Source organism: Sinocyclocheilus rhinocerous, unplaced genomic scaffold (assembly GCF_001515625.1).
Source record: "Sinocyclocheilus rhinocerous isolate Xijiao unplaced genomic scaffold, SAMN03320098_v1.1 scaffold2542, whole genome shotgun sequence".
In the NCBI taxonomy this organism is placed as follows: domain Eukaryota; kingdom Metazoa; phylum Chordata; class Actinopteri; order Cypriniformes; family Cyprinidae; genus Sinocyclocheilus; species Sinocyclocheilus rhinocerous.
In genome coordinates, this window is record NW_015633236.1 from 76,786 (window position 1) to 91,356 (window position 14,571).

At 36.1% G+C, this 14,571-nt stretch overlaps 1 protein-coding gene across 1 annotated transcript in view; it reads right to left on the reverse strand.

The window, feature by feature from the left end:
* Positions 1 to 14,571, reverse strand: part of kcnh5a (potassium voltage-gated channel, subfamily H (eag-related), member 5a) — a 78,425-nt gene that overhangs the window by 43,421 nt on the left and 20,433 nt on the right. The window contains exons 5-7 of the mRNA XM_016557433.1: positions 10,862 to 10,977; positions 9,246 to 9,638; positions 3,123 to 3,215 (exon numbers count right to left, since the gene is read on the reverse strand). Of these exons, the coding sequence (XP_016412919.1) occupies positions 3,123 to 3,215; positions 9,246 to 9,638; positions 10,862 to 10,977 (602 nt within the window). The remainder of the gene's footprint in view (positions 1 to 3,122; positions 3,216 to 9,245; positions 9,639 to 10,861; positions 10,978 to 14,571) is intronic.

Here is a 14,571-nt window from a genome sequence, read left to right on the forward strand (position 1 = left end):
AGTTGTAACACTTCATGTCCAAAAATTATCAAAGTTTGTTTTAATTTAGAAATTATTCATATTTTTTATATAAGAGTTATGTTCAAGTCATTGTATGTATCAAAATACATTTCTGTATTTTAAAAGAAATCCAGACAAAACAAACAAATAAATAACTTTTTACATTTTACTTTAATGCAGCATATTATTGCGTAGTGTTGGTTGGTGACATGCTTCTCTGTGTGCAATGTAAACGAGCTGGAAAGAAAACAATTGGGTAAGAAAAGGCTTAGAAACATAAAGACATATTCATGTTGGCATGTATCGTCTTATATTGATAAGGTGCACTTGAAAGGCTTAGTTAACATAGTTCATGACTTAAAAAAAAAAAGTCAGGTGTGGATTTCAAGGTGAGATCATCCATGTTCACTTGAACATGAATAATTCCAGGTTGATGGGTGTCATATAGCTCCAGAGACCTGCTCTTTCAGCCTATAGCCACTTTGATCTGACACCTTTCATGTCAGAGGAGGAGGAGAGGATGGATAGCTGGGATTCCTCGACTGATCCTACCACTCCATCCACCACATCCAAAGATAATCTTAGATCTCATGAGTGAACAAAGTTGTTTTATTGATCAGGCAAATTCTTTTGAGCTTATGAAAGATAACAGCTAATAGTTTGGATGTATGTTGTGGAGTCTGTATCATTAAAGGGTGGAATAAATATAGTCTTTTTGGCTCTGAAAGCAAAGTAAAGAGGATGCTTTCACTCAGCTACGCCCACGCTTGCACTCTATCCCTTTGAACAAAAGCTTAAACATTACTTGTCAACTTCAGGCCAATGCAGATTATAGGTCTTTAAAGAAAAAAGCCCACTCTGATTAACATATATTTGTAAGAGTTTTCTTAACGTACACAAATACAGCATTAACTCATTGGTAGGCCTACATAGAATATGCAGACATTTTCTGCAAGCATTACAGGGGGAGGTCTGTAGAATGGACTTAATATGGTGTTATACTACAATCTAAGGGTTCACTTAAGTTCACAGTTACAGAGGTTTAATCGCTGGAGTTTGCTTGCTAAAAGGCATTTCTACACAAATGCAATATCCAACTAAATCAGGAATCAGAACACATGACCCAACTGTGTGCACTACCACTGAAAATGAAGAACTGTGTCTAGTGTTGCTCAAAATTTGGGAACACACCAATATTACAATTCTAAAGAATACAATAATAGCTGATAGTTTTTTTTCTTGTTAAAAAAAATGTTTTAAATGTAAAAATAAGAGGAAAAGTGTAGGTACATTTAAATATTGAATAAATTAACAAAGCTCTAATATCAGCTGAAAAGTACTTTATTAATATGCATTCGTAAATATTAAATAAATATTAGTAAATATTAAGTATAAATATTTAATAAACACACAAGCGACATGAGACAACATACATTTACAATATGACAAATACATTAAATGACAAATCGCTAACATTATATTCCCATACTATATTACCTAAATAATTTAAAAATAAAACATTTAAAAAAAACTGAAATATGAAAAAGTGAATTTATTTTTTAATGGATATTAAGTTTGAAATTTAAATTGTAATGTTCATCATTTATTATAATCAATAGCTGAATCTAATTATGTACTATTTTGTCTAAATAAAAATAAAATGCAAAAAAACTAAAATAGTCTTAAATGCTACAAGTGAATTTAGACATCACAACACTATAATGTACAGAATAAAAAATGTATATTCATTTTGAGATTTCTTAAAGATTACATTTAACAGTATTACAATTATTAGTGTTTTTAACAGTGACTTTGAATGAGCATTAGATAATAACAATGGTAATATAATTGTAAAAATAGAGGAAATGAGTATAACAATTGATACAAATAAATTAACAGAGCTCTAATATCAGCTGATAGTGCATCCATACAGGAAATTAAGCATAAATAAATATTAATTAAATATCTAAACTAAAAAATATAAACACACAAAGGACATGAGCATGTACAGAACTTTGTAAATGAAGAACATTAAAATTTTACCATGAAAATCAGCCATTTCTTATTGAATTTAAGACAAAAAAAACTCTTTAATGCAATTTCTGTGATTCAACCTGCATGTTTCACAGCTGAACGTTTCTTATCTTATAGAGGTCAGCTGCGAGGTTATCTGGAGGACAAAATGGAAAGACACGTTCTGCGCAGACACTTGATGGAATTCACTTTTTAAGCTGGCAGAGCGAAAATGAGGGGGTGAGAAGTAAGTATACCTAATTGTTGCATCCTCAACAGCTTTGGATTGTCAGCCCAGAACTGTTTATAAATAGTGGCCGTGATGTATACCTCACAGGTTTAATTAGCATTTCCTCCACTGAGGATTTCTGCTTTTTTTGTTCCAGCCATCACATAATCAAAAGGCTAATTTCTCAAACATGCTTTATGTTCCTGAAAGGAGCAATTTTCCCTAGACACTGACACGGAGGAAGGAAGGTAAAAATAGATGTGTTCATTCTGCAATATTGCATGAAATCCTAAGGCTTTTATTACGCTAGCAAAAAAAAAAATAACGATGCTAATTTTGCCAACACAGTCAACTCCCCAGGCGGAGCAGCTTCTAATGGATACTTTTCCAAGTAATTTATCATTTTGAGGGCCTATATCTAATTTGCAACTGTGCTTATGTAGCATTTAGTAAACCATAAAGTTTTTTGTCTTTGTCTTTGAGGCCAAACAGATGAGTAGCTATCGGGTGTGAACATTAGAGGTTATGAGTGCTCATAAATGTTCAGTTAGATGTGACGACCCAACAGTTGGATCATGGGATAATGGAAGAGAGAAACATTAATGCCTATTGGTGAAACATGCTGCGTGTGGTTGTGTGTGTCAGGGTATGGGGAATGAAGCTTGCGCGGTCTAATTTGAATTGACTCGCATCTAAAATCACTTTAGATAAACAAACACACTAAGGGGTGCAGCATTCAGAGCAACATTAGCATAAATTAGAGAGCCATTAGTGCATCTCTGCTCAACATTGAATAGGAGAGAGGTTACTGAACTGCTGTACAAATGAGAAAATGGGACAGAAGAGCCATAAACAAACTAAGAAATGAGAGCGAACTTACAGGCAACAGCGAGTCCTCCGCACGTGTGGCGTTGCGTTGAGAGTGGGCCGCAGCTGGCAAGTGGCCCACTGCAGAAGAGTCTGCAATGGGATCCTAAGTCAGAAAGACAGAGGCAGACGTTTCACTTCATGCCAAACTACACTCGCGCATGCATATAATAAGCACAGAGATGGACTTTAGGATTCAAGAGACCCATTTACAGATATTAGATCTGAACAGCAGCACACTGAACGCGTCAAAGTAATTAGTATGCAGATGTATGCGGGAAGAACCTCATATCAAGATGCTAAAAAAAACAAAAGCGTTATACAACAAGTGTCCTATAACAACAACTGACATGTCCTAATATGCACTTCCAGAAAAACCTTTGTGTGAAATGATTAAAGGAATAGTTCACTTGGGAATTCTGTCATCACTCATTCACCTTAATGTTGTTTCAAACTGATATGACTTTCTTTATTTTGTGAAACACAAAAGCTATATACATCAGTATATTCAAATTGCTCTTTTCCACACAACAAAAACTATACAGTGTCCAAATATATAGTGGCTTTCAAGCTTCCAAAAAGAATTAAAAAACAAGATAATATACATTAGCTTTAGTGAGGAACAAACACAACCACACAATATGTCTTACAGATAACATATCTTGAGTTTTTTTAAAACTCCATTTTTATATTTTAAGAATATAGGTTTAAATTTAGGTTTACACTTTAAAAAAGCTACTTTTTTATTATTATTATATTTTCTGAAAAAAGTATTAATTCTTAATACTTAATATTATGCAATTTTGCTTTCAGTAAATGTATATTTCATTCATTCATCTATCTTTTAACCACACTATTGATCGTAATAAATGAACTGAATAATTATTTATTGAGGTTCATGCTTAAAAACAATTTGCTGAGGGAAAAAAACTTTAAGATATGAAGTCTTAATATCTTATGCAATTGTGCTTCTCAAATAAATTTATTTTTCAATTAAATTTATTAATTTTAAAAGGAATTAAGACAAAAATATTAATTAAGAAAAGTATTTTGTAGTGCAGGCCACAACCTCCTTGTACAGGTGGTACAGGGCACTGGTTACCAAAATTCCATACATGAGAACAATTATTAAATATGTATATATTGAATAGGCATATAAGCAATAAGAGCTGCCCTGGTCACTGTATAATTGGGAAACTGTATGGTAAAGAGCTTCTTAATAATTTCATTTTGGGAAAAAAAAGTCATACAAGTTTGGAACGATATGCGAAGGACTAAATGAAGACAGAATTTTCATTTATATACATCCCATTAATACATGCCAGAAAGAGCAGGTATTACACAACACAAGTCAAGAGACCAGAATAGCCAATAAACAAGCACATGTGGCCCACAGGGGACACAAAGACAGAACAGTCTCCAGTTCATAGAAAAACATCTGACAGCTGCACATCAATCCCCATGACAGACAGTCGCACTCTTGCCAACTGCTTGTGCCTTCAAATATTTATAACACACTTTGTAGCATTTTATTATGAGCAAACTTTTTTTTTTAGTGACATCACAATGTTTCAGTTTGTTTAACTTTCAAAGGTATATAAAAACATTTAATAAACTGCAAAATAATTTTCTTGGTCTTTTTTTTTTAAAATTTATCACTGATAATTTGTTTTCCAGTTTTAGACAAATCTAACAAACAGAATTGTTGCTAAAACAAGAAAAACAATTTGATAATTGGGTAATAAAACAACATAAAATTATTAAAATATTCTTAGATATTATAATTTATAAAGATTATTATTATTATTATTATTTTTAGTGTTGATCATTTGCACTGTCATCTTGATAAATGCCCTTGGTTTCCAGTGCTCAGTGGGGGTCTAACACATTGCACACTAGCATTAACACCTGCCAACTCAACAAGTGTCCTGTTAAGGTTGTGGTTTGTGTCAGGTTTGGGAGACAATTCACTGGGGGACAGCTGAGTGTGACATTTCAACAGGAGCTGTGTCAGATGCCGTCAGCTTTCATTAAAACACTCTCTGCTGATAAATATATACAGCATGCACAATATAAACATGCACATTGGCATGTATGCACATTCAGAAAAACACATGCATAAATGCATGGGGAAAATGGAGATGTTTTACTCAATTTATTCTATTCCTTCCATAAATTCTCTGAATGCTTTTGAGTTTGATCACTCAAATGTTCTGTTCCTCCACTTTTAATTCTCTAACTCTGATTCCTTCTTTATTAGTACTACAGCTTTATTAGTATCTACGGCTGTCTTAAAGATGTAAGTCATCTTAATAAAGGTTCTTAAATGTTTCTCTACAGCATATTGTCAGACTCTGTTCCATGTTTTGTGTGTGTTTTGCTCCCCATGTGTTTCTATGCCCATATTTGGTCCTTCCCGTTCCTGTCCTTTTCATTTGTTCCAGGTGTTCCCCATTTAGTTCTATTGATCCTAGGTGTGTCTTGTCATCCCCTCGTCATGTCATGTGTATATACAGTGTTCCCTGTCCTTAGTTCGGCGTCCGGTATTGTAAATGTCTTCCTGAGTGTTATTCCGTGTTGTTTCATTAAAGACTGTTGGTGTTGAGCAACTCCCTCGTTTCCTCGTTCAAAGTGAAAAGTGACACACATAGGTTCATTTTTCGCTGTGTTGGGTTTGAATTGCTATATTGCTCTATGAAAATGAAAAAAAAATCTTGATATTCTATTATGGGTCACCTCAGCTTATCAGTTTCTGTTTTTTGCTTTTTTTTTAAAGCACAAGATCATAGATGGTTTTCTAAAAAATGAGAAGTTAGATATAAGAACACTTTGTGATTAACAAAAAATGTCATCTAACTAAAAATACAACATAGGTTGTGTTTAATCAAATAATTATCACTAAGTATAAAGAAATAAAGCAGCTGCACAAACAAACATTACTGCTTTCCTTTTTCAGCTACAGACCATCTATTTGAGACATAACCTTAGCTGAACTCAGCCTGAACATGCAGATTTCAACCACAGCAGGAGTGATACAGCAGTGACACACGGTCCCACATGCCACAGGAACACTTTATTGAGATCTGGGCACACTGCAGATTTGGGACTTCATTGTGTTCCAGTGATGCAGAGACTAATGCATTCCAACAACATCACCACAATGGGAAATGATGCCTGTTGCCTGGGCAACCGTGAACTTACGGCACCAGTAGGAATCCGAAGAGTTATTTTATTGGATAAATATATCATACCATGCATATGGAGATTAATAATGTAAAGAAGCTTAAAGCAGAATCATATTTTATTCTGAATGTCCATAGTCGCCAAATTTAACCTACAGCCATTAGGACGCCTGTGCCCATTTAAAGTTTTTCGGATGATCACTTCCATCTCAGCTCTCTATATTAGATCCTCCAGACAGATAAAAATCTTCCAGAAGAACTCAAAGTACACAGAAGTACAAAAAGAGCACTGGAAGTGCTTTTCATTCAAAACACAGGTGTTAGAGTTTATCTAGGAACACTAGCATACTGAAATTTACTTCAAGAATACTTAAATGGACAGTTCATCACAAAATAAAAATGTAATGAAAAATCATTCAATTAATCGCTCATGTCTTTCTAAACCTGACTTTATTCTGTGGAACACAAAAGAAGATATTGTTAGAAAACACTCTCTGTCTTGAGAATGCCTCACCCCTCCTTTTTTTCCCCTCTCTCTTATTCCCCCTCCTTTCTTTCCCTCTCCCTCTCCCTCTCCCTCCTCTATCTGTTCTCTTTCTCTTGTATGGTGTTTTAATGTCTCTTACTCACATTCGAGCTATGCATGCGCAAATGTATACATTAGCTTTTCTTGATTCAAATGTCTAAATAAGGACATGATAGCTAGGAATGAGGTTTGTGATGAAACCATGAAGATAGTTTAGCCTCCTTCGCAAAAGTCTATTCCTAATATGTCCATGTTTTTCTGTTCATATGGCCATTTTATATAAACACATATTCTTGGCCAAAGATCCTATATGTATGTCATCTATATCCTCATTGGTTAAAGGGTTGAAACTCCCCTCGACATATGCCTATATAATATCTTTGTATCTATGAATAAAGTTGAAGTATTGAGAATACATATGAATGTGTGTTTTCTTACCATCACAAAATAAAAATCACTTTGAGGGATTGAGAATATCTGGCTCATGTCTTTCTAAACCTGACTTTATTCTGTGGAACACAAAAGAAGATATTTTAAAGAATGTTGGTAACCAAACCATTTTGGTGACTTCTCAATATATCTTCTTTTATGTTTATATTAATCTTTGAGCCACAGAAACCTTCTCATTTGGCAAATACTGCCTCCTGTGGCAAATATATACCACAGCAGCTCTAAACATTGAAAAGACTCACGCACAACTGATATCACACAACCATCTCAGTCCGTCCTTGCCTCTCCTTCAACACGCATCTACACAGACTCCAGAAATCATGCAGCCCACTTATCATTGAACTGTCTGGCTGGGCTGAGACCATTTAGGCTAATGCCCAGTACCGTGAGCAGCCACTGATATGGAAAGAGATGGCAATAATGAATATAGTTTTCACGTCAGAGTTTCAGCCTCAAGAAATGTTGGAGGGAAGGGGGTCCACTCAATCCCAGTCCTTTCTATCGAGAAAAATAAAGCATTCCTGACGTGCACAAAAACGTGCATGCAACACCACTCGTGCAAGTCAAAGAGAGGAACACAAGCTGCATTCGTTTCTTCTCAGATGGAAATGTATGCTGGAGAAGTCCTGTGCAAACAGTAATTACCGCAAACAAGATGCGCAGATGAATAATCACCAACTTTAGTAACATGGAGGAGGATCAATTATAATGCAAGAGCTGAGTACAGAAAATTTGATTGGAATACTCCATAAACATAACACCAAAAGTAATCAAATCTAAGAAGATGAAGGTTTATTGATTTGTGCTTTTGACTATAATTGGTCATCGGAGAACAATCAGATATGTTATATCTGATCAAATAAACTGTAAACAAAAAGATTTTTGTTTGGCAGTAATTTGGATGAAAGACATAATGCACAGAGTAAACTGTTTCAAGGTCTTCTGCAGTTAAATCATCATTTAAGGTATGAAAGTATTTAGTTAAATCATTATGACAGCAGAGTCCAACAAATAAAAGCAAATCTATACTGATAAACCGAGATGATCACATCATTCATCATGATTCAAGTCAGTGTTTATCAGAGGATATACACTATGGCTAGGGATGGAAATCTTAAGGAATTTAACCATTCTGGTAACGATTCGGATTCCTCTTAAAGATTCTGATTCCTTAACTGTTCCATTAATGATTCTTTTAATTTTGAGGAAGAAATATTTGGGAAAAAAGAATATTTGGGATTGTTTCAGGAATACATGTAGAACAACAAAACCAAAAAATTGTGGTAACAAATTTCATTAATTCCCTTATTTGTTCATAAAATACCACTGAGAGAATCAAGTAAGTCAGATTAATTAAAAAAAACTGTCCCAACTGATCCATACATATTTGTGATTCACTAAAAAGGACTGGCTCAAAAGAGTCATTCACTCAGGAATCAGGCTCGAGCTGATTGTTTTTTTTTCCATCGACCATTCAAAAGTTTGGGGTCTGTGAGATCTTTTGAAAGTTTTTGAAAGAAGTCTCTTATGCTCACCAAGGCTGCATTTATTTGATCAAAAATACAGTAGAGTAATATTGTGAAACATTATTCAAATTAAAAATAACTTTTTTCTGTTTTAATATATTTTCAAATGCAATTTATTCCTGTGATGGTAAAGCTGAATTATCAGCAGTCATTGCTCCAGTCTTCAGTGTCACAATGATCCTTCAGAAATCATTCTAATATGCTGATTTGCAGATCAACAAACATTTATTACTATTATTTTTATTATTATCAATGTTGAAAACAGGTGTGCTGCTTTATCTTTTTGTGTAAATAGTGATACATTTTTTCACAACTTTTTGATGACTAGAAAGTTCAAAAGAACAGCATGTATTTGAAACAGAAATCTTTTGTAACATTATAAATGTCCTTACTGTCACTTTTGATCAGTTTAATGTGCTCGAATAAATGTCTGTCTTCAACGTTGTGCTTACCTCATCCACGTTTTCAAAGGCATTAATGATGTCATAGGGCAGGCAAGACAGCAGGTCTATGACAAACCAGGTCTTCAAGTAGTTCATGCGTATGAGCTTTGGGTCAGATATGACCTCTCCTCCAGGTCCCACAAAAGTTGTATGAAAGTTCAACACAATATCCACAAGGAAGATGACATCCACCACGCTGTCCAGTACCAACCACACCAGGTTGTTCTGTTTGGTCTTAAAGGACACATTGTAGGGCACCATAATGGCCGTGTAGAAGGTGAGAATGAGGATGACCCAGTCCCAAGTGGTCTTAAAGGTGCAGTAGTGCAATATAATGTGAGGTGGAGTTTTAGGAGCCTCTTGCTTATATTGAGGGAGGATGTCAGAGCCCAGCTGAAGAGCCTTGGAAAGACAGAAAATAAAGTTAATTAAAAGATTGAGAGAGATTCAAAAAAAAAAAAAATACATCAAAAAAATCTAATGTTCTGATGTCACTACAAGGTTTCTTAAGTGCTAACTTCATTCAACCAGTTTTGCTGATGAATATCTATGCTGGCCTACCAAAACTGTAAGTAAAACAATGTTTTTTTTCCTCAATGTTTTGTCTTGTTTTCCAGTAAATATATGCAAACATCCTTTAAACAAGTTACATTTATTTGCACACTTTTTGCTGATTTAAGCATAAAAGCCTGTTCTCATCAAGGACAATAATGATACTATAAACTATAAAGTTTAAATGATTCTATGAGAACAGTCACGTCTGAACCACAACTATAATAATTAATGACACAACAATATTGCTGGAAGCACTTTCAGAATGATTTGTCCAGCTAATGAATGATAAAAACTCTCACATCCAATCAGAATTCCCCCTTTATGTTTGACTTTAAAGAGCTCAAGCATTTAAAGCGGTAGACGACAAACATACAGCATTTGCTTAAATACAGTGGTGTGAACGATTATTATTAATCTTTATAGTTCTTGGTATTCTCTAAAAAATATCTTATCTAACAAAATACAGTAAGTTTTTAAGGATACTTTAACTGTTTTAAGACAAAATACTGATTATGAAAATGATTGCAGTTGCAGTGCAACAAGACCACCACGAAGAATCATCCTGGTCTAAGCTGGTCTTTTGCCCTGTCAAAATTATGCACTGTAAGAAATATATACTTAATGAAAGGGCACCATAAGATATAATACAGTGAAAAGTTTTAGAGACATAAAGCCTATGTCAGCAGTCATTGGACAGCTGAGTCAACTATCATTTGTCTGGAAATGAAGTCAGACTTTATTTCTGCCATGTGGGACTAAAGACAAAGGCAGCTGACCTTTTTGTATGTGCATATATATGTGTGTGGGTCAGGTTTTGCCTTCACAGGTGGAGGTCCAAATGACTCCAAAAAGACAGTAAATGAAGATCAGCTACAAAACCTGACCAGCCAAAGGTTCTTGCAAGGAAAAAAAGCTGAATATAGTTTTAGTGAAAATGCAAAAAGGCTTATATGAAGGTCAAGAGTATGGTAAAAAGAAAGAAAACATCATTAGCTATCATTATCATAAAAACAACAGAAGTCAATGGAAAGTCCTGACCATAGAAAAACAAAAGTGTGTGTGACGCTCACCTCTGCCAGTCGTGAATGCTTGTGGCTGACCTCAGTCTTGTTCATAGGTGTGAGCTGCTGAAGTGTACTCCGGCTATTGGTTAATGCCCTGGTCAGCCTGGCAAACTTGGTCCATCCTGCCACATAGAGCAACAAAATGGTGTATTAGCAACAGGAAACACTTCTTTACCTCCTCTCTACTTTTCTTCCCGTTTACTTTACTCACAAACACACTTTTCCACACAACTAGTAGCACTGCTGGCATCATGCTCCTCAGCTAAAAAAACAATGGCCCACGCTGATTTCCACCGAGGCTCCTGCAAATGCTGACACCAGTGAAAACTGTTCTTCCCCATCCCTTCCTTCCAAAAAGCTCACATATTTTTGTGTGCCCATGTCCCATATATAAAGTCTGTGCCATCATCATGTCCCAGCCTACTTCTTCCTTGCTTTGTAAAAACAGAAACCGTTATGAACCCTTGGGGGCTCTTCGCAAAGGCATAATGTTTCTTTATGACTTTAAAATGAAAGCATTATGACATGGTGGAGACATGAAGGAAGATGTTGCGTCCAACAGGGAGCCTCGTTTGAAGTCATTGCTATCTCATTAATAAAGACAGATGGGACGATTTTCTTTTGATCTCAATAACCCTAAAGTCAGTTGGGTCAGTTGAGTCCTACAAAGTAAGATCTTCACCAAGTGATTGTACAATGTGCACGTGCCAATGCGAATGCTATTTTTTCTGTTAATCTCATCAATTCTCTTTTTGCCCTCAGGAAGGACTGTTTTTAAAAGCTTACAGGGTGGGAAAAGAAGTAAAACATTAATAACATTGCGGCTCTCCCATTTAAGTCACATCTCATGAATGTTCAAACACAACAATACAGTACTGGAGCACACTGGGTCTCTTGGAGCCACTCTCTCTCATTGCAACAGGGACATAGAGAGGAAGTCTTTCTGCACGGCCACATGAACAATGAACTCAGTGAAGGGATAAGGAGGGGAAATCAGCCGTGTGCACTTATTGGTAGGATGTATGAAAATAGCACGCTGGTCTGTTTAAGCCCATTCAGCGGGGGACAGCTTTTTGTCAGAAAGGCCAACTGGTTACATTTAAGTTAAAGGAAATTTCTGGGTTCATTACAAGTTAAACTCAATCAATACAAGTAAAGCATTTATGGCATAATGTTTACTACCACAAAAAGTAAAATTGTTTAAATTTTAAAATTTAAAATTGCTTACTCTAGCCCTCCAGCCTCTGCTCACTCTAGCCCGCCGCCGCTCACTCTAGGCCGCCGTGTGTGACGCTGTGTTTCGTTGTGAAAGCGAAACTACTTTGTTTGGCCTTCCAAAAATGGACACGACTAGACATCAGTGGTTAAGTTGTATTTACAACACTGTTCCGATATTGTAGTGTTACGTTGTCAGAGACAAGGTTGTAAAATTTGCTATAAATTTACACAAAAAGGTTTAGTAAGCTATTTCTTCTTACTTTTTTAAACCAAAGTTATGACAGAAGTGTCAATTAAGCTTACATTATATTCCTATAAGGTTTTTAGCTGACATATATACTGGTACTATTGTTAATCTGCAATAAAACAACATAATTAGTACAAATATTGAAAATGCAGAGAGTAAAGGAGATACGAAATCTGACAAAAAAGCAAAAAAGAACTATGTCACAGACAGAAGGAGGAAAAGGAGAAAAACAATGGATGGTTCAGGCCATCTGGCTGTCTTAGGGCAAAGAGTCACAATGCTGCACTGGACCCCTAAGGTGTCTTCCAGATATAGTCCTTCTACAGGGCAAAACGATGCTAGGTAGCCGTATCGAGCAGCCATAAGGCAAAGCCTCAGAGAATTCTCAGTTTGGCCATTGCAGCCTCATAGAACCCTATCAGACCTAAGCTACAATGGAGCATATGTTTGCCCAAATGCACCACATCTGGCAGAAGAGTGGCAAACTAGGTCTGCAAGACTGCAACAGGCTGCAGCAGTGAAGGAAACAAACTAAGGGGAGATTTCACTAAGAATCACACCCACTGATAGAAGTGTTTATTTGCGCATGCCATTTGTATAGTTTTGCCACCCAATGCACTAAAGGAATTAAGCAAATCAGGTAATGATACAGATGAACAAACAAATTCTGAATGAAATTTTCTTCGGGGTTGGATCTGAGTGCCTGACCGTGGAGAATGCAGCAGACTACTGTGAAATTGCACACTTTCTATTGGGATTGTACAGTATTGCTCCACTACTGTGCTCCAGCCACATTCTTTAACCCTGTAAAGCTTAACATATGAATAAATAGTCTGTACAATCTAATTTTTTTAAATAGTTTACCGAAACATTAGACAAAATATTTTTAAAAATCTGTAATTTGGTGCAGGTGCTGATATTTACATGACCAAAACGTAACATTAAATTATTAAAATGATACTCCTGATATTTTTTCTATCTACAGCTCTGAATCCAGTATTTGATTATACATAACCACAGATTCTTCCTTTATGAGGGCTGCTAACTACATTCCTTTGAACTTCTACTGGCTAGCTCTCAATTTATGCAGGTGTCAATGCCGAGGTCCTAAAGTATACGCCTGATGAGCTGAAAATCCTCTCCAGGTAACTATCTGATGCGTACAGAAAGATCTGGAAGGATCTCAAAGAGTTTCACTGTTGCCATGGAGCCCATATTCATTCCTCGTTTTTCTTCCCTATTTGCTATGATTTGAAGTTTGTGCCCCTCTGGGTAAGCCACCATCAATGAGATCACGCTGATAGGCCAGAGGTCCTCAGAGAAAGAACACGCCCTCACCTGTGGTTTAAATGTATGCACAGTCAACACAAAGTAACCCTGTGTGCATTGGGAGCACTGACGCCTAACGGTGCTTTATTATTTCTATGCAGATGCTTTGCATATTTCATTGGACCACCAGTGTAGAGCAGGGCATTACCGACAGGAACACTGTTCCAGTGGGATTTTGAGACAGCATACGTGGAAACATACATGGACGCGCGCACACACACATACACACTGTACTCTTGCTTTTAGCTATACCTTCTCCCCAGGGGCAGCAGCAGTCACATGGAATGAAGCTCTAGGGAAGATCTCGATTAAACAACTAATTACAAAATACCTGTGATGCAAATAACACTAAAAGCTTCACTAGCTACGCACAATGCATGTAATGCTTTACCTTAAAAACAATAATAGAAGCCAAAAAGGAATAATTTTATGGGATAAAAGGAACAGTCCAATCAAACAGTTTTAATCAAAAACAGTAATATTGTGAAACATCATTACAATTTAAAGGGGTCATATGATGAGATTTCAAGTTTTCCTTTCTCTTTGGAGTGTTACAAACTCTTGGTGCATAAAGAAGATCTGTAAAGTTGCAAAGACTAAAGTCTCAAATCCAAAGAGATATTCTTTATAAAAGTTAAGAGTCAGCCACGCCTACCTAAAACGGCTCGTTCTAACACGCCCCCACATAACTACCTCACTATGTGGGAAGATTTGCATAACGCCGCCCAAATGTTCACACAAAGAAAGAAGGCGTAACTTTGATTCTCGCTGTAGTATTGTTGCTGCCACCATGTCGTGAAGGCGCTGTGTTTCGTTGTGAAAGCGAAACTACTTTGTTTGGCCTTCCAAAAGAGGACATAATGTTTCTATAAAGTGGGGCAGTTCCAACTTTGCAAGGACAGTCTGGTGCTTCTGACTCACA